An 18,459-nucleotide genomic window follows, 5' to 3' on the forward strand; every position below is an offset into this window, starting at 1 on the left:
CCGACAGGACGACGCCAAGTGACCGTGATGCATGGCATTAGTGGTGATGAAAGCAGGGAATGTCAAGGGAACCCCAGCTTTTCTACCCAGAATGAGGCACCAGGTCCGCTATCCACTCATGTGCTCGCTGTGATCCGGCGGTGAAAGTTGATGAATTCTATCATCTCGCCGTCGGATGCGTGGGATATATGCAGCTGGTGGTTAAAAATAGCTTGGAGATGAATAAGAGCCCATCAACCATGACACCATCATCTGCGTCGAACGGAGAAATTCCAGCGCGAAGTAACCATCTTGTCCAATCTCGTCGCTGCATTGGGTGATGAGAAGATTGGATTGAGGGAGCTAATTAGCTAGCCTGCAGATGAGCACAAGCCAACGGTATTCAGGGCGCTTAGTAGCTCTGCCTCTAGTCATTGCACCCACGCCGCTGGCTCTCGCTGCCCAAAGAGCCGGGCCTGGCCTGGAGGTGACTCGCGCCATGACATCTTGTTCCTTTCACGTTGGCCCAAGAACGGAGAGCAGTGCGTGGCTGCGAGCCGTCGTCTAGGGCCATTCACTCCTCCATGGAGGTGGCTGAACAGGGGCTGGCCGACTGCAAGGGTCAGCAAAAAGGTACGCGCCGTCGTTGGCCGCGAGCTCTGATCCCCAAGAGCCAATTAGCGGAGCCGTCAGGCACATCGATTCGGGAACTGCAACGCCGTGTGTCCCAGAATAGCATATCTTGTTAACCTTGCGAAATTGGGCCCTGTGCTGTGTGCTAAGTCTGCAGTTGCATATGCGGCCTATCGATCAACTGCACGGAGGAGGGACCGTGGACAGCAAAAGCGCCGAAATGTGAAGCATCAGATTACTTGCTTCTTGAGGCGTGTCGTGAATGTCGAGATGAATTTTTGGACGGCATGAGATGAAGATGCAGCAAGTAGAGGAGAAGTGGTAGTGATAAACAGCAAGATGGCGGTTGATCTTATCTGGATAAGAAACAAAGCTGATTGATAAGATTGTCTGGCAACTCGTTTCGGCGTTGCTCTTTCCCTCTGGGAGTGCATGTATTCCACGTTTTGAGGGCACGTGGCTGGAAGGATTCAGTCAACTTCGTCTAGCCAAGGGATTCAGCACTAACAAAACCACGACATCAAACAAAGAAACGAATCAGCACGAGAATGGACATGATTCGACTCTCTTCACGTATCGGCACACACACGGGCTCGCGACCTACCTGATCCATCGCCGCCAAGAGCTGAGGTTGTACCTGTAAGCAGATTGCTCGACACCCGACGCTACGCTGCCGGTCACTCTGCCCCAGCTTGTAGTCTGTTTTGGGCTCAGTTGATCTGGACAAGGTGCTGGAAATGGTAAGCCTTGTCGCTTGGTCCGCTGCAAGCAAGCAATAACCTCACATACAGTTGCCTGTGCGCTCAAACAAGTGCCTTATCCAGCTTAACAGGATGGGCCGCTCTAAGAGGCGAAGCGTCTCCAATACGGAGCCGTCGGTGGCAGCAAAACAGACGAAGACCAGCTGGTCCGTGATGGTGCAAGCCACCGCCGATTGACCTGGCATCGACCTGCGACACAGGGAGGCAGACCCGCCACCCCTGGTTCCACGACGACCGTCGACCTCTCACGTCACATTTCTACTTGTACACGTCTTCAAAGACTTCAAGTCAAGGCCAATGCCGAGGCTGGGGCACATCTTCACACTCTACTCCGTACACTCCATTCAGGCTGGCTTGCGTACCCCCTTCCCGGAATTCCCCCCTGGCATGGCGTTTGGTCGCTCACTGACCCCCTCGTGAGATTTGGAACAAAGGTGAAGCTTCACCAGCCCATGTCCAAAACCGTGGCACCCCCCAGAGAACGGCAGGTCAGTTCCCAGTTCCACCATCCCATGCTAAGCTCCGAGTCCCAATTTTCCATTTTACTACTGCACGCCACGCCCATTGCCCCTCGTCCTCTCTCCACTCGTCACTCACTCTTTTCTGTCCAACTTCCCAGCCCAAATGCACGCTACTTGGCCCGTCACCTTGGCTTGTCGATAGCGCCGCAAAACCCGTCGTCCACCTTTGGAACACTACGATCTTTTTTTCTGCTTTTCATCGTCAGCTCGACTTAATTCACTCATTACTCCCAGGGTCAGGACAGCTAAAAATAAAAAATTTCAATCATTCGGCCGGCCGGATTCTTCACACTTGTTACACACAGAAGATACACGCAGGGAGCGCCAAAAAAATATCGGGTGACATCTTACAGATCAGCACCGCTTGTACACATACCCCACGAATCTGTTGCTCCTCTTCTGTCGACGCACAGAACCCGGAGTAGCGACTCGTATACGCTCGCTCGATCTCGGGGTATTCTAATCACACATCAGGTTGTCTCGGACCTGCAGAGACAATAATAATAGTTTTATTGACGTTTAAGCGAAGAGAGAAAAAATTGCATTCGGTGGCCTGAGAAAATCTCTCCGCCTGTCGATTCTGGGAGTCGATAGCAGCTTCGAGGATTATCACGGGGTCTCCCTCGGCTCGCGCCACACCTCGCCAAGGTACACCCACTGCTCGCACACATCTCTTGAGCCAATACCAACCAAGGGCGGGGGAACTGAACATCCCGGAACCCAAGAGACATTGGACTCTGATCTGACAACACAGCTCGCCGCAATTAAAGCTGGTCCATACCCCCTCCAAGTGCCGAAGCCCGATAGGCCGTGGTGTCCCTTGTCTCACTTAGCCCCAGCATTCTGAGGCGCCAATACCTTTGTGGGCATTGGATATATATTCGTCTATACGCCGGTGTTCAGCCAGCCACTTTGCAACCCTCAGTGTGCTCTCACATATAGATAGACGCGATGTCGTTGAAACAGGTAAGAGAGAGGTGGTCTCTGTCGATGATGGCGTAGCGAGTGCTGATATCGTTGGGCTCTATAGGAGATTGAGACCTGGGTCGCAGCCCTGGGTCGCTACGACAACAATGAGTTCGAAGACGCTCTTGGCGAGTTCGACAAGATCGCCGACACGAGCAAGATTCTCTTCAACATGGGCGTCATCCACGCCACTCTGGGCGAACATGAGAAAGCAGTAAGCCGCACCTTGTTCCTAGCGCCACTTCCATCTGTCCTGCTAACCCATGTTTTGTGCTATTCCTAGGTCGAGTGTTACCAACGAGCCATCCGACTGGATCAGTACCTAGCTGTTGCCTACTTTCAGCAGGGCGTCTCAAACTTCTTGCTTGGCGATTTCGAAGAGGCCTTGGCCAACTTCAACGATACGCTCCTGTATCTGCGAGGTAACAGCGTCATCGACTATGCCCAACTGGGGCTTCTCTTCAAACTATACTCGTGCGAGGTCCTGTTCAACCGAGGATTATGCTACATCTACCTGCAGCAGAAGGAGGCCGGATTGCAAGATCTGGCGTATGCCGTGAAGGAAAAGGTTGTTGAAGACCACAACGTCATTGACGATGCTATTCGAGAGGAAGCCGAGGTCAGGATTGTCCAACATCTTTGGTGGGAAAAGCACTTGACTGACAATGATAATAGGGCTATACCGTATTTTCCATCCCTGTGGGTGTCGTCTATCGACCCAACGAAGCCAAGGTTCGCAACCTGAAGACCAAGGACTACCTTGGCAAGGCCAGACTGGTTGCAGCCTCAGATAGATCCAATGCATTCACCGGTTTCGCCGGTTCCGAGATCAGAAATGTGAGTACCTCTACCCCCTGCCATGCAGTTCGCTCGCTTATCGGTATCCCCCCAGGCCAAAACAGAAGCCAAAGACGACCGACCGACCGAAAATCTGTCCTTTGCGGCGACAAACCTGGTCAAGCCGGGCCTCCAATCCCGAAGACAGCAGTCTGAACCGCCGAACAACCGCAACAACTTCCCACCCACACCTCCACCGGAGAACGATCGCCCATCCCGGGGTGCTTCGGTACGGAACTCTGGAGGGAGAGGGACCCCCGCGAAACTTAGCATCCAGACACAAGAGAGCAGCAGGAGGTATGAGAAGGCACCTTCTCCACAGGACCGCGCCCCGAAGCATTCGCGCTCGGCATCGGCTGCTCCTGCGAGAGGCTTCTCCACAAGAGAACCTGCTCGGAGACAGAGGGCTATTGAAGAAGAATCCGCATATGGCGATGGGTCATACGATGGGTACGGTGAGAGCTCGCGAGGAAGCAAGCAGTCTCGATCGCGACAACAACGATACGACGACGACGATGAGGGTTCGGATTATGACTACGGCTCCTTTGACGAGGGCGAGTTCGAGATGGTATCCAACGTGCGACGCGGCCCTGGATCTGTGTCTAGACCATCACGTGCGGCATCGCGACGACCCGACATTCGCAAGATTCGTGTCAAGGTTCATGCAGACGACGTGAGATACATTATGGTTAGTACATCGATCGAATTTTCGGACTTTGTGGATCGCATCCGGGACAAGTTTGGACTGCGAAAGCGATTCAAGATCAAGATGAAGGACGAAGATGTGCCGGATGATATGATTACGATGGGCGACCAAGACGACTTGGACGTGGCCATCCAGAGCGCAAAGAGCCTTGCCAAGAGACAGAGGCTGGATGTTGGAAAGATGGAGGTAAGCTCGACTTTGGAGCCTAGATTTGGTTGCTGCCTTGGGGACTACACACCCCTCTTCCCCTTTTGGCATGCTGCGATTTTGGTCAGACGAGTGGTCTAACATACTTTCTTTTTAGGTTTGGGTCATCGAAGTTTAAGGCTGTTTTTTTCTCCTTTTTATATATATGCACGACGCAATTATACCCTATCCGATGCTCTGGACAGAACACAGCGGACTATTTTCTTAAGTCACGATACCGATTACGACACAATAGCGACAGGGCTTACCGGTTTTTTCTTGTTCGGGTTTCCAACGTTGTCGCTCTCGAGATATTTCGATTGCAGATGCTTGGACCGACACGGCACTGAAAAGTGTCTTTTTCTTATTTCTTTCCTTTTTATTTCTTTCTCGTATTTTTTTTTCTATTGGTGCGTTTTGTACTGGGACACATGGATTGAAGTTTTCTCGTCGCGCCGCTGTTTGGCATATGATGTAGCGGGCAACCGAAGCAGAAGAGGAGCCTCGCAGGAGGTGGTGTTGAATAATGGACCCTTGGTGGGGGGTTTTTGTTTTGGTCGTCCTTGTTTTTCCTTTATATATATGGATGTTGTTCCTGTTTATGATGGACCTCGTTGAGCGAGTAACATGGTCCTAGTATGGGGATGTGGGGGATTACTCCCATGTTTTCATATTGGGACGGGCGAAGGGGCAGTGGATAAGATGAATGCTCGATAGAAAAAAGACGGGCCTTGCGGTCCTGTCTGGTGGGAGAAGACGATGGTTGACATGGTTGGGATAGTTAGAGAGCCTTGGCTTCAGGCAACTTATGTGCAATGACTTGACTTATTTCACACCTGCGAAGCAAAACTCGATGAAGTTGTGACTCTATAACTGTGGCAGCGCCCCTGAGGGAGTGATGAGGTTGATTTCAGATTCGCTAGATGCCGATAAGAGATGAACCAGGGTCTGGAAAGAGAACCGAATCAGGCGGTGGATCGACAGCATGCAGCATCTGACAGGGCTAAGGAGGAACAATGTCGGATAATCCAGGCAATGGGGAAAAGAGTCGGTAAGTGAACGATTTTATTTTTTGTTGAGAGGGCAGTGCAAGGGTATCAAAACCTGCTTTCTGGGCAGAGCAGGGGGGTCATGGCATGGGGGGATTTCGCTAGGAACTGCGGGCTACAGCAGGATTTGGCGATGCATCGGATATAAAGCGTGGGAGATGCAGAAAGACCGTTTTGCGGACGATCTGCAGGATTACTCTGTCTCTACCACATGTGGTAATTTGGTGGTTGTTGATGTTTGATTCACCTACCAACCACGGCATAGTAGAGGCGGGAAGCCTGGCGATCCATCTTTGCTCCCCCCCCCCTTTTTTATCCATATTGGGCTGCATATCTACGAGTACTAGAACTATATTGTGCCTTAATTGCACTACAGACATGGCTTATTCTTCAATTGTGCTAGTTTGCAGAGGGAGCGAGATTTTGGCGTTGCGTGATCTGCGAGATTTGCTCGGGTGTGGCTGAGATGGCGTTGCGTTACAGTGGCTGTTGGGGGGGTTTTCCTTCTTCGTTCTTTTGTCTGTTCTTCTTGCTTGTGTGTTTCCGGCATATGCGGTGCTGTGGGAAAAAAGAGTACGATGAACTGTCGTATTTCTTTCTTCTTCTTTTTTTCTGGAGAATGACGAGATTTATGGGGCTTTTGGACGCGCATCCTCTCGTGAGATCCATTGAAAAGCACGTGCTGTAGATGTGCCTCCAGACTATTAACATGTTCGAATATGTGAAGCCATTCATGAAGCAATAGACACATTCAGAGTCGGGCAAACCAGGTACATCTCACAGCGAATCTCACCAACTTTACTTTGTGACAACATCAAAATGAATGCTAGATTCGTGCAATCATGAGCAAGAATCTTTTCTCTCTTTTCTCTTTTCGGGGATCCACTTTGCTGGTCGCATCCTTGTCTGCTCGTACCGCCAAAAAAATGTTGGTGATGGGGCCATTTTTTTTTAGCATGGACGTAGATAACGACAAGTCTCTGTGCGGAAAAGGGGGTCGATAAGGCAGACGAATCTCAGACTCTTTTTTGTCTTCTTTTTTTCTTAATAATCACCTCACCGTCATTGTCATCAGTCAATCAGTCAAGCAATTATCGTATTGGTACGAGAACGATATAATCTCGGCATCGCCTTGTTGGTCGTAGAAACAACGCTTCCATCTCCATGTCCCCATCACGAACCGTTCATGGACTCGTAGAAAAACAAGCCAAGCTTAATTTCTTCCTTCTTTTCACTTCTCCCTCCAAGCGAAGTCCCTCTCCCCCCCTGCCTACTTCTATCCAAAAGCAGGCATCGTTCTTCACATGCCCGCCCTTTAATGCCAGGCCCATATTAACGTCGGTTCCACCGGTGGTCCATCAAACTCTTTTGTCCATCTCTGCTCCTATCCGACTGACTCTCACACCGACCAAAGTGCCATGTACAGTACCTGTTTTTTCTCAGGCCTCGTCTCTTCGGCTGAGGCTCCGTACAAGGCCCCCCCTAGCCAATAGCCAAGGGTACTGATAGTACCTGTAAGTAGTAGTAATGCTCCGGACAAGTACGAGTACGCAAGCGGGCTGAACAGAGTGCCAACATTCGACGTAGACGAGGCTGCCTTTGACTGGATCCCGAGTATTTAGTAAAGGAGCCTTTCCCCCATGCGTTCGGCTTGGCCCTCTTCTCGTTTTCTCGTTTTCCTGCTGCGTTTGTCCCCTTGTCTTGAGTCGTGATACTAGCTGTCTTGCTTGCTTCGTGACTGTCCACGCTCGTTTGAACAAAGCAAATCATTCGTTTTAGTCACAGGATACAAGGGGAACATCCGTCGATACAACTCCAACTCCAAGATGAAGACGTCTGTCGCTATCGTCGCTGCTTGTGCTGCCGTCGCCGGAGCCATGCCCTCCTATCGTTTCGGCAACTGGAACTCTACCGTCATTAACTGGAACACTTCAACTCCAACCAACTGGAACACATCAAACCCTACCAACTGGAACTCTACCACCGGTATCAACTGGAACACGACGACCATCATCAACTGGAACTCGACAGCCATTTCCAATGGAACCGTCGCTGTCAACACAACAGCCGGCATCGCGCCTCTTGCTCCTTACTACCCCAACACCACTGTCAGCATCAACACCACTTGGGTGAACCACAACGAGACTCATCTCCCCGTACCTGTGATTCGCCGTTTCCGAGCCCAGAGAAAGATGGTGTCTGGTGCTGTCCTGCCTGGATACAACTAAACAAAACAGTGAGCTCAGCCTCTCTTAATGTGGGTTTGAGCCCAAAGCTGATTCATTGCCATAGAAGAAAAAGAATGATCGATGAATGATCTGAGAATTACGAGATTTGGTGGCTTGAGGCTTTTTTTTTATGCGCCATTGGGATATGCCGTTGACCTGGATCTTATGATTTATAATTTGCCGAGATGATACGCGAATGATGCTATACTTTGATGTTGATCTGATTCCCCGTTAGAATAGTTATTAATTTTTAGAAATGAAAATGCTTCATGGCTGTTTGGATGAATGTCGGTGTGTTTTGCTCGTCTTGGTGAATTTGATTTGGATGGACAGTTTCATTTGCTTGTATGAGGCCATCATGCAACTCTGTGTAGACAAGTATCCGACTCATCTTGCTGGAGTGATTTAACACTGTAGTAAAAATGGGAATCACGTCACGCCTATAATTCGGAACAGATACGATGTTGAACAAACCGATATCCTTTTCAGTATTAGATCTGCCCGCCACTGCTCCTGTGCCTAGATGGTGCTGCGTAAATAATTCCTCAACCCACCAAAATCGCAAATCCCATAGAAATCTTTGAGCAATCCTAATCCCTTCCCAATATTCCACTTCACAAACCCCCAAACCAATAGTCAAACGACCGCAAGATATCATCAAGAATGCCCTCAAATCGTCTCAGCTGGTGAATATTGTACTCCGACTTTCTCTCCAGCTTCACCACCCAGAGGAACATATCTTCAATCATCTGCAGTATTTCAGCAGCCTGCTTCAAAAACCCTTCCACTTCCTGCTCCCGCTGACCCATCCGGCCTCGCATCATGTCGTACAGCTCTTGCGATTCTTCATCGTCTTCCTCTTCGTCTTCTTCAAAGAGGCTGTTGACTTTTTCCTGGAACTTGTCGTAGTACTGCGAAAAGTAGATGCATCGGGCTCGGATACCTTCGCATTCTGCGCGTAATTCTTCGCACTGCTCTCGCGCGGATCTGCATCTTTCGCCCTTTTCTTGGAATCGCTTTTGTAATTTCAAGCACCGTTCTCGTGATGCTTCCCATTTCTCTCTCTCGGAGTCGCTCAAAGGGCAGACGATGCGAACTAGTTGTTGGTACGCTTCCATCACAGGCAATGCATCCTCAAGAGTGATGGGTCGTGTCAGTTTTTGCACTTCAGCGCGCGCACGATGCAGCTGCTCTTCAAGCATCATAGCTCGTAACCTTATATCGGCAGTCGTTGGGTCTCCCTCTATGGTATCGTCATCAGCATCATGGCCGACCAGTTCGGTGGAGCGACCATCCTGGTGTGCTGCCTCTTCAAGAGCCATCATATCCTCGTCATTTTCTGTGATTGCTTCAGTAAGAGCGACTTGTAATCCTGGAGGATTGCGAGACTGATCTTCGCTGGGATTTTCGTTCATTATAGCAAAGCCAGTGTTTCGGCATATACTTGCTTTGGTATGATCAGAGTCCTCCCACCCTCTTCTTTGGGTGGTATCTGGGGCAAAGTGGAAAAGGCAAAACGAAAGAGTGCAAGGTGGAAGAGAGAGAATTTCAAATACAAAGTTTCTCAAAGTTGCAAAATTGTGTGCCCCATTGCCATTCTATCTTTTGTTGTTATCTCAGTGCAACAAGTCAAATATGTGAAAAGAGGCTGCCGGCTGTCTGTCAGTTGGCGAGAGTGGCGTCGTGGAACATGAATTAGTCCGGGATTCTCCAGGAGCTTTTTATATACATCAAACGATAGTGACAAGACAAGGCAAAATATATAGTGTGTTATTGTACAGTCTATCGTATAGTGATAGTTTGAAGTGGGAAAAGGGAGGCAACATGTTCGCCATTGCAATTGGAGAATGCTATCCGCAACACTATCAAACTCACTTAGTTCTCGTTCATGTTGCTTAGAAACCCCTTGACAACGCTCAATCTATGTGTCCATTCGTCTCGTCCCAGGAGAGCAAACATCCTGGAACTGCTCTGAGAGACGACATCCTGCCCACCAGCCGCGATCACTCGGAGCACATTGTGAATTGTGAGCTGGTCGACTCCCTGAGGCTCCACCTTCGACTGTATGGCCTGCATCACCTGGCTGCAATCACCGTCCCAGGAAGATTCTTGCGAGATTGCCTCTTCGAGAGCATCGAGGACCTTTTGCTCAGGCCTTGCCTTTGCGAGAGAAGTCTTGTAAACGTCCGACGGCACACGCCAAAAGAGATATGGGTGCTGTGATATCAGATCGCTCGGCGATTGAAAGCCTCCCTGTTTGGATACAAGCGCCTTGTAGATGTATTGACCCTTCTTTGCGGGATCGGTTAGTGCCGGGACAAGTTCAAGCGGTAGCTGCCAGGCTCTTGCGGTCAACTCGGCGCTTTCGATGCTCCCGTTTGTGATTGCTTCGATTTCGCTCAATATAGGCTGCGTCAGATGTTGGTCGATGAGCTTTGCCTCTTGGTCTACCAATGCCGGGACGGGCTTCCAGAGCATTGCATCACGGTATCTATTATTAAAGTACTCTAACTTTGACAAGTTCAGCTTGATACCACCACGTGTAAATTTGAATGTCAACTATCCCATGTTAGCAGTGTTTGCTGAATACCCGAAAACAGTCAAAAACATACAGCGTTGGCCACATCCTCCACCGTCCGAGGTGGCTGCACGTCACGTTTGAATGAGGATCCGAGGTTTGCGAGCCAGGATAGCAGAGCCATAGGGAATGTGCCCCCGGTCTGGTATTTGGATATGTTGACGCTGTCATTTCGTTTGCTGAGCTTGCTGCCGTCTAGGTCCACTAGCAAGCCGAGATGCGCAAACGTCGGAGGTTGCCAGCCGAAAGCTTCGTACAACGCAACGTGTTTCGGTGTCGAAATGAGCCACTCCTGTGGATATCGTTAATCTCATGCAGCTATCCAATACAAGCAGCCGAAAATGTGTAGTCACTTACTTCACCACGAATTACGTGCGTAATTTTCATCAAGTGATCATCGACCACGTTGGCTAAGTGGTACGTAGGGAATCCATCTGTCTTCATGAGAATGAAGTCTTCCTCCATGTCCTTCTTTTGGAATCGCCCATAAATGGCATCATGAAGCTTAGGTCGACCAAACTTGTCGCTCTTGAAGCGAACGACATGAGACTCTCCGGCCTTTGCCCGCCGGTCCGACTCGGCGGCACCAATGGAGCGGCATGTTCCAGGATATATAGTTGGTTTGCCAGCCTCGTGGAGTTCACGTTTCTGGGCCTCTAACTGCTCAGGGGTACAGAAGCAGCGGTAGGCGTGGTCATGATCCAAGAGCGTCTGGGTGTGCTCTTGATAAACCGGCAACCTCTCCGACTACACTCAATTAGACGGGGCAGGTTGTATAGATGGCATTCTCAACTTACTTGCCTGTATGGACCATATGGTCCACCACAGTCTGGCCCTTCATCCCATGACAACCCTGCCCATTTGAGGTCCTTCATTAATCGCTCCTCGGCATCCTTCACCAAACGGTTCTATATAGCCTTATTTAGCACTTTTCCTACTCATGAGGGGCTCCTCTGTACCTGATCTGTGTCCTCGATACGGAGGATAAAGGCTCCTCCATTGGACGCAAGCACAGCTAATTTATTGAATAGAGCTGTTCTCAGAGACCCTAGATGCAGGTATCCCGTTGGCGACGGAGCAAATCGTGCTCGAATCGGGAGATCAGCACTTTGGCCTAGAATTGTGGGAGTATCCGATGCAAGAGCGGCAGCTTCATTGTGTTTCTTATTCTTGCTCCTTAGGCCTTTCAATCCAGAGCTATAGGTTCGTTTTTGAGATTGGCATCTCTTCTCTTCCCCTGGCCGCTTTGAATTGGTGTATTGGTTGGAGAGATTTTGTCTGTCACAATGAAGAGCGGTTGATGTGACGAAACCCCGGCTCAACTGGTGGCTGGAGGTGCATATCCGTGATTCACATATTGAACGGCTGCTTAGTCTTTGTAAGCTCAGCCGAAGGGCGGACGAGGACATAATAAAAAGCCACAATCGTGTGAGGCCTCATTCATGTCTTTGTGTGGATGGTGAAAGGCATCATGCGTTCGTTTACTTGCCATGTGAGGCGTATTTTTTGATGCAACGCCACATGTGGCGCGAGTGTATCGGCTAGATATGGAGACTGCTGATAAACTGATAAGAAAGGTTTGGTCCATCGCGGGCCAAAGCATCCAGTAATCCATTGAAGAATGTTGGACTGTGCTTGCAGTACTAGCTCCAAGTAGAAGGACCAGTGTTACATCTTGGGAATTGGATTAAAAATACACAGGTAAGCATGCAGTAGCCTCAGGTATCTAGTTATAGGTAGTAGAGATGCCTGTACATGAATTATGAATGTACTTTTGCGATACATGGCCCGAATTATGCATGACCAAGCAACTCGAGGTACCTGAAGCCACGTCCCGCAAGTCACTGTCAAAGCCGCCTGGCGCTCTGTTGGCGGCCGAGCGGCAGATGCAAAGAGCCGGCAAATCTTTTTGCGAGTAATTAGCAGCCCTCCCACTCGCTGTTTGCCCAGATCCCAACTCCGATACGGCCAAACGGAGATTTCATTCATCTCTCTTCTTTTTTTTTTCCTCTTTGTTTTCTTTGTCTTTCTTTGTCAGCCTCGCAAACAGCCCTGAATTGCCAAGGCAGCAGCTGGATTCCGTACGTTTGCAGGCTCCTGCATCGACCCCGCGCCACGCCAAAAGATTTTCTGGATCCAACTCTGCAATCGCCTTGAAAATCTGCATCTTCTCCAGTAGAACCACAATCAGCCGTCAGTATGGCTTCCGAAGGGGAAGTTGATCTCTATGGTATGTCTGGGCGATTGGACTTGTCTGGCGTCTTGTCTTGTTATTCTTGTTTCTCAAACTGACCCCTCCATCTCCAGAGATCCTCGAAATCGACAGAACTGCAACGCCCGATCAGATCAAGAAGGCCTATCGCAAGGTATGGCAACCCCGATGTCGAATCCCATTCTCTTCATACAAGCTAATTCGTACAGGCCGCACTGAAATACCACCCCGACAAAGTAGCCGAGGATCTGCGCGAAGAGTCAGAGGCCAAGTTCAAGGAGGCCAGCAGAGCCTACGAGATCCTCAGCGATGAAGACAAGCGCCACCTCTACGACACCCATGGCATGGCTGCCTTTGACGGCTCCAGGGGAGGCCCTGGCGGCCCCGAGGTCGATCTCAACGATATCCTGTCCCAGATGTTCGGATTCAACATGGGCGGCCCCGGTGGCCCCGGCGGTCCTGGCGGGCCTATGAGACCCCGAAAGGGCCCAGACGAGGAGCAGGAATACAAGGTTACGCTCGAAGAGTTATACAAGGGCAAGACGGTCAAGTTCTCTGCAAACAAGCAGGTCGTCTGCAGTGTCTGCAAGGGCTCTGGCGGCAAGGAGAAGGCCAAGCCCACTTCTTGTGAGCGCTGCAAGGGCCACGGCATGGTCGAGGCCATTCGACAGATTGGCCCCGGCATGATGCGGCGCGAGACCGTCCTGTGCGATCACTGCACGGGATCCGGCAAGGTGTACAAGGAGAAGGACAGGTGCAAGAAGTGCAAGGGCAAGCGAACGACGCAGGAGAAGAAGGCGCTGGAGATTTACATTCCCCGAGGATCCATGCAGGGCGAACGCATCGTTTTGGAGGGCGAGGCAGATCAGTATCCGGACCAGATACCCGGTGACATTGTCTTCACCCTTGTTGAAGAGCCCCACGATGTCTTCTCTCGCCTCGGAAACGATCTTTCTGCAGAGCTGACGGTGTCGCTGAGCGAGGCCCTCGTCGGATTTAATCGCGTGGTGCTGAAACACCTTGACGGTAGGGGTATCCAGCTCAACCGGCCACGGGGCAAGGTCTTGAAGCCTGTGGACTGCATCAAGATCCCTGGCGAGGGTATGCCCATGAAGAGGGGCGACGCCAGGGGAGATTTGTATCTTCTCGTCAAGGTCGAGTTCCCCGAGGATGACTGGTTAAAGGATGACTCTGCCTACGACGCATTGGCAAAGATGCTGCCGCCACCGCTGCCCGCCGTGGAGGCTGAGGAGATTGACGAGGTCGAATATGAAGACGGCGCTGACATTGAAGAGGTGAGCATAAACCGTATAGCCCACCAGTATTTATAACACGAGAAGTGCTAACTTGGAAACGTAGATGGGTGCTGATCAAGGCGATCCTCGTTTTGGTAACGAGTGGGAGGACGATGACGAGGGCGAAGGCCAAACACAATGTGCCACACAGTAGAAAGCTGAAAAGACTCATCTGACACGTCGAAAATGTCACAACCTGTTTTTTTGCTTGAGGATAGATTCTAGACTCCGTTTTTGCTAAAGGAACGGAAACCTAGCCGCCAAGGGGGGCTTTTACGACTTTTGAAATTTGTTTTGATGGACGCTGGGATAGAGGGTTAATATGACGGTCACTACGGGATGAAGAGACAAAGGATAGGGATGGGAAAGGCTGGTACCAATGACTCTTCTTTTTTTTATTATGGGCGCGTTAAGCTGCGTAGAATCAAATTTGATGATTATGCTTGTGATGGTTGTCATGTTCTTGTCTTCTGTGATGAATAACACGAGGAGAGCAGCTACCCGGCAGCGTGAAGGTTGTGATTGTGTATAGAGCAACAAAGACTTCTCGAATCATCTGACGCTATTGTAGACAAGGCATTATTTCATCATCTAAATTGTAACTACTATTGTGCCCAATTATTAGAAGTAGCAACATGTCTCCTGTTGTTATACTCTGTGTTATGGTTTATCTTTAAACTCAACAGACGCCGTATATCTCCGTGATGCCCCATCGATGAAATCATTCACACAAGTAACTCCAGGTACAAGTTACCGTGCACAACAACACAACTTCAGGACCTCTCCCAAATCATAAAAATAAAAAACCCACCTGAATGCATAGTATACATCACCACTGAAGCTGCACATTTACAGCACCCCCAGTTAGCGGTGTATGTACCTGTACCTTCAGCCTCTCTCGGCACCGTCGCCGCCTTGGCAGCCCCGCTGACTGCCGCCCCTCCAAATCGGAACCTCCTATTGAACTCAACCTCAACTTGAGCCTCACCCTTTCCTTTCTCTCTCTCTTCTTAAACTTTTTTCATCATCTTTCCATCTTTCACTTCTCCTTCTTCTCCCACTACCTCTCTTTCTCCTCCACAACCTACAAAACCCCCCCTCCTCTCTCCCTTCATCCCAACACCTCCAGCTCCTCCTCCATCAGCTTCATCATCATCATCGTCATCACCATCGCCATCATGTCCCGCAAAGGCGTCGGCATCGCCGCCTTCGACCGCTCCCGCATCACCTCCCGCCAATTCGCCTCCCACGGCTCCTCCCTCCGCGCGACAAACGCCCAGGCCCTCGAGACCCAGCTCGCCGTCTTCCGCTCCCTCCTCCAGCAGTTCGCCCAGACCCACGCAAAGGACATTCGCTCCGACCCCTCGTTCCGCGCCCAGTTCGCGCGCATGTGCTCCGCCATCGGCGTCGACCCCCTCGCCTCGTCGAATAACCACAGCGGCGCCGGCAACTCCGTCTGGGCGCAGCTGCTGGGGAAGACGGTTAATGACTTTTACTTTGAGCTGGCGGTGCGCATCGTCGAGGTCTGTGGTGCTACGCGCGGGGAGAATGGCGGACTGATAGGCCTTTCGGAGCTGCGTGAGCGCGTGTCCAAGGGTCGTATGGAGGGCGCCGATTCGATCAGTGATGACGACGTGCGCCGCGCCGTCGAGACGCTCAAGCCCCTTGGCAGTTATGCCGTCGTTACCGTCGGCCGCAAGGAGTACGTGCGTAGCGTGCCGCGTGAGCTGAGCACCGACCAGGCCGCTGTTGTCGAGGCAGCACAGGTGTTGGGGTACGTGAGCGTGGGGATGTTGCGGGACAATCTCGGCTGGGACGAGGCCAGATGCAAGACGGTTATCGACGATCTGATGGCTGGTGGGATGCTGTGGGTGGACAAGCAGACCAAGGGCGAGTGGGAGTACTGGAGTCCTGGCGTTATGGCTGATGCTGGCACTGATGGAGAGGCTGGTGTTTGAGGAGACTGGAAAAGGACGTTCAAGAAGAAACTTTTATTTCCCAAGAGATGTTATGCAAACACCTAAGAAGGAATCAGTCTTTCTAAGTCGAATCAGTCAAGTACAGCCACCGGCCAAGAGACATACAGAGAGTTGCTGGTATCAAACGAGAGCAACGCGGATTCAATCTCAGCGATGCCTGCAACTATCTATCTATCTTGACTTGGAAGACACGAATCTGCATGTTGGAAGTCAACAACATCCGACCTGTATATCGTCATTTGGCCAATACTCCCTACAGTCCATCAAGCTACATGTCGAATCACGCACAACCCGGAACACCACGGCCAACCAAAGTTTACGTCAAAGTATATAGACGGACTCTATCTACCTTGATACACGACATGAACAGGGAAAAAGAAACGAGGACAATACATTTGCGCAAAAAAAAAAAAAAGACAAAACGTCAAATCCAAACATTTATACAGGGAGCATCTAACCAAGTCATTACTAACAAACATCGCGTTGCCCTCCCCCCCAAAAGCCACCTTCCAACTCAAATACCTCCCATTCATTGCATCGTATCTCCCCTCGGAGAAGAAAAGGAGCAGTTATTTGACACACGGAGCCTCCAAGACAATCATGTCGTCAAGACGAAACAAAAGGCTCTCATTGGCAATCTTTCTCATTAGAAAAATTCGTGCTCCCTTCTCTCGCGTCCTTTGCCAATTATTGCGCGAGGTAACAAATGGCTTACATCTTCCGCCACACTTCAGATTATGGTTGTTTTTAACTACCTGGCTGCCTCAGAAGGGGAGAGTACTCCAGCGCATGTCCGCCGCCAGGGTATCATTGTAGGCCTTTAGGTCCCGGTTGTCTTTAGTATTGGGGGTTGTGTCCGCCCATAGTGGAAGGAGGAGGAGGGTAATCCTCAGGACCAGGGCGACCCATCTGGGGAGGTCGGTTGTCACGGCTGTCACCGTAGGGTGGGCGGTTGTCACGGCTGTCACCATAAGGGGGGCGGTTCTCACGGTTGTCGCCGTAAGGAGGGCGGTTCTCGCGGGAGTCGCCGTAGTGCTTCTTGCGCAGGGCGGCGAGACGCTTCTTCTTGGTCAGAGTGTTGATGTAAGTGCCAATGACAAAGGAGACCAAGTTGAAGAAGGGAACCCAGAGCTCGTCAGGGAGGAACTGCTGGGCGAAAGCCAGGCAGATGGGGGAGGTGAGCCACGAGATGCGCATGACTCTCCAGAAGCCGACCTTGACGGTGGCGCGGACCTGGTGGAATGTACGAGCGCCAGCAATGAGAGCCATGGCGACCAGGTAGATGCTGTTCTGGATAGGCGCAATCTAAGATGACTAGTTAGCATGGAATGATGTCATGAGGGAGTAGAGCAAGCAATTCGCTTATTAGATTGGAGGAGCACATACCACCAGGTTGCTAACCACGATCTGGATGATCTTGGCCCGGAGACTAACGCGACCCTTGAAGAGCTTCTGGAGGAGCCAGATGAGAAAGTGGCCCAGGGGAGCGCTGACCAAGGCACCGTACGCGGCCATCTTGGGCACGCGCGAGGTGAAGTAGTTGCCATGCTTGTTGCGGTCCTTGGCCAGCCACGATGCGAGGAATTCCTGAGCTCCGGCGAGGGTACCAGCCGTAAGCATCTTGGTGCGAAGAGGGTTCGACTCGAGCTCCTTGATGTAGGCCTAAAATAGCTGTTAGCCAAACCTAATTTCAACCCGACTACCAACCTCTAGTAGCTTTCTCTCCTCCATTCTCCTTTCGCTAGATTGCGCGACCAAGGTCAAAAACATACCGCCAAGTAGCCCTTGGTGCCGGCCATGGCCTTTCCTCCCGTCAATTTGGTACCGATGGCCTCGGCGATGGGGTGCTTTCCACTGGTACCGGGAAGAGGAGGAGCGCCCTCGAAAGCCCTTCGAATAGGTCCGGGACCTTCGGCGAGGGCGGCGGCGCGCTCAGCAGCCTGCTGGGCGGCCGTGTCGACCGTCTTCTCGGTGACCGTCTTGATGGACCTCTGGATTACGGGGCCATTGTCGGCGGTGACCTGCTGGAAAGGCTGAAGAGCGCTCGAGGTCGCATCTTGGAGGGTCTGGATCGTGTCCCGCTCGAACTTGACCGACATGGTGCTCGTTTGGCTGGCGGTGTCGCTATGGTCGAGTCGTGGTCGTGGTCGGGGAGCGTGGCGTCGGCGACGGGGAGCGGCAGCGACAACAACAGCGGTAGAGGCGGCGACCTGAGATGTTGTTGCAGGATCAATCGACGTGCAGCTTTGCTCTCGTGGGGCAGGTCAGGGATAAAACGTCGTCATGAGACGGGCGGAGAGGGTCTGGCTATCCAACGACGCGACGGCGGGATGATTAGCAGATGCAAACGCTTTGGGCGGCGGAGAGATTGGGGAGCAATTGAGGCTGTCGTGGTGACAGGGCCCAGCCAATGGATTTGTTTACACGACGAGACACTGAGCCTTGATGCGCTGAGTGGGTCTCCCAACCCCCCCGGGCCCTGGACATGTCTGGAGTCCGCTGGGCGTGCTGATCCAGCTCTTGAGCATG

At 51.3% G+C, this 18,459-nt stretch overlaps 7 protein-coding genes across 7 annotated transcripts; 4 read left to right on the forward strand and 3 right to left on the reverse strand.

The window, feature by feature from the left end:
- Positions 1–2,845: 2,845 nt before the first annotated feature.
- On the forward strand, positions 2,846–4,728 carry TRIVIDRAFT_192142 (uncharacterized protein; the record flags this gene model as incomplete). Its single annotated transcript, XM_014100109.1, has 6 exons — positions 2,846–2,860; positions 2,925–3,074; positions 3,144–3,479; positions 3,536–3,697; positions 3,753–4,589; positions 4,708–4,728. The coding sequence occupies 6 exons, from the start codon at positions 2,846–2,848 to the stop codon at positions 4,726–4,728; spliced, it is 1,521 nt and encodes a 506-aa protein (XP_013955584.1).
- A 2,736-nt stretch (positions 4,729–7,464) lies between these two features.
- Positions 7,465–7,866, forward strand: TRIVIDRAFT_70603 (uncharacterized protein; the record flags this gene model as incomplete). Its single annotated transcript, XM_014100110.1, has 1 exon — positions 7,465–7,866. One exon carries the CDS (start codon positions 7,465–7,467, stop codon positions 7,864–7,866), a length of 402 nt encoding a protein of 133 aa, XP_013955585.1.
- Positions 7,867–8,480: 614 nt separating this feature from the next.
- On the reverse strand, positions 8,481–9,281 carry TRIVIDRAFT_201973 (uncharacterized protein; the record flags this gene model as incomplete). The annotated part of the gene is made up of 1 exon (XM_014100111.1): positions 8,481–9,281. One exon carries the CDS (start codon positions 9,279–9,281, stop codon positions 8,481–8,483), a length of 801 nt encoding a protein of 266 aa, XP_013955586.1.
- Positions 9,282–9,741: 460 nt separating this feature from the next.
- On the reverse strand, positions 9,742–11,853 carry TRIVIDRAFT_78627 (uncharacterized protein; the record flags this gene model as incomplete). Its single annotated transcript, XM_014100112.1, has 5 exons — positions 9,742–10,425; positions 10,479–10,736; positions 10,802–11,191; positions 11,242–11,352; positions 11,404–11,853. 5 exons carry the CDS (start codon positions 11,851–11,853, stop codon positions 9,742–9,744), a joined length of 1,893 nt encoding a protein of 630 aa, XP_013955587.1.
- A 693-nt stretch (positions 11,854–12,546) lies between these two features.
- On the forward strand, positions 12,547–14,348 carry TRIVIDRAFT_83729 (uncharacterized protein; the record flags this gene model as incomplete). The annotated part of the gene is made up of 5 exons (XM_014100113.1): positions 12,547–12,559; positions 12,643–12,674; positions 12,752–12,810; positions 12,866–13,951; positions 14,016–14,348. 4 exons carry the CDS (start codon positions 12,644–12,646, stop codon positions 14,103–14,105), a joined length of 1,266 nt encoding a protein of 421 aa, XP_013955588.1.
- Positions 14,349–15,112: 764 nt separating this feature from the next.
- TRIVIDRAFT_216212 (uncharacterized protein) lies at positions 15,113–15,969 on the forward strand (the record flags this gene model as incomplete). Its single annotated transcript, XM_014100114.1, has 1 exon — positions 15,113–15,969. The coding sequence occupies one exon, from the start codon at positions 15,130–15,132 to the stop codon at positions 15,907–15,909; it is 780 nt and encodes a 259-aa protein (XP_013955589.1).
- A 900-nt stretch (positions 15,970–16,869) lies between these two features.
- Positions 16,870–17,801, reverse strand: TRIVIDRAFT_25376 (uncharacterized protein; the record flags this gene model as incomplete). Its single annotated transcript, XM_014100115.1, has 3 exons — positions 16,870–17,235; positions 17,317–17,592; positions 17,703–17,801. Coding segments are annotated over 3 exons (741 nt in total), but the record flags the coding sequence as incomplete, so codon positions are not given.
- Between the last annotated feature and the right edge of the window lie 658 nt (positions 17,802–18,459).

Source organism: Trichoderma virens (genome assembly GCF_000170995.1).
Source record: "Trichoderma virens Gv29-8 chromosome Unknown TRIVIscaffold_71, whole genome shotgun sequence".
Classification (NCBI taxonomy): domain Eukaryota; kingdom Fungi; phylum Ascomycota; class Sordariomycetes; order Hypocreales; family Hypocreaceae; genus Trichoderma; species Trichoderma virens.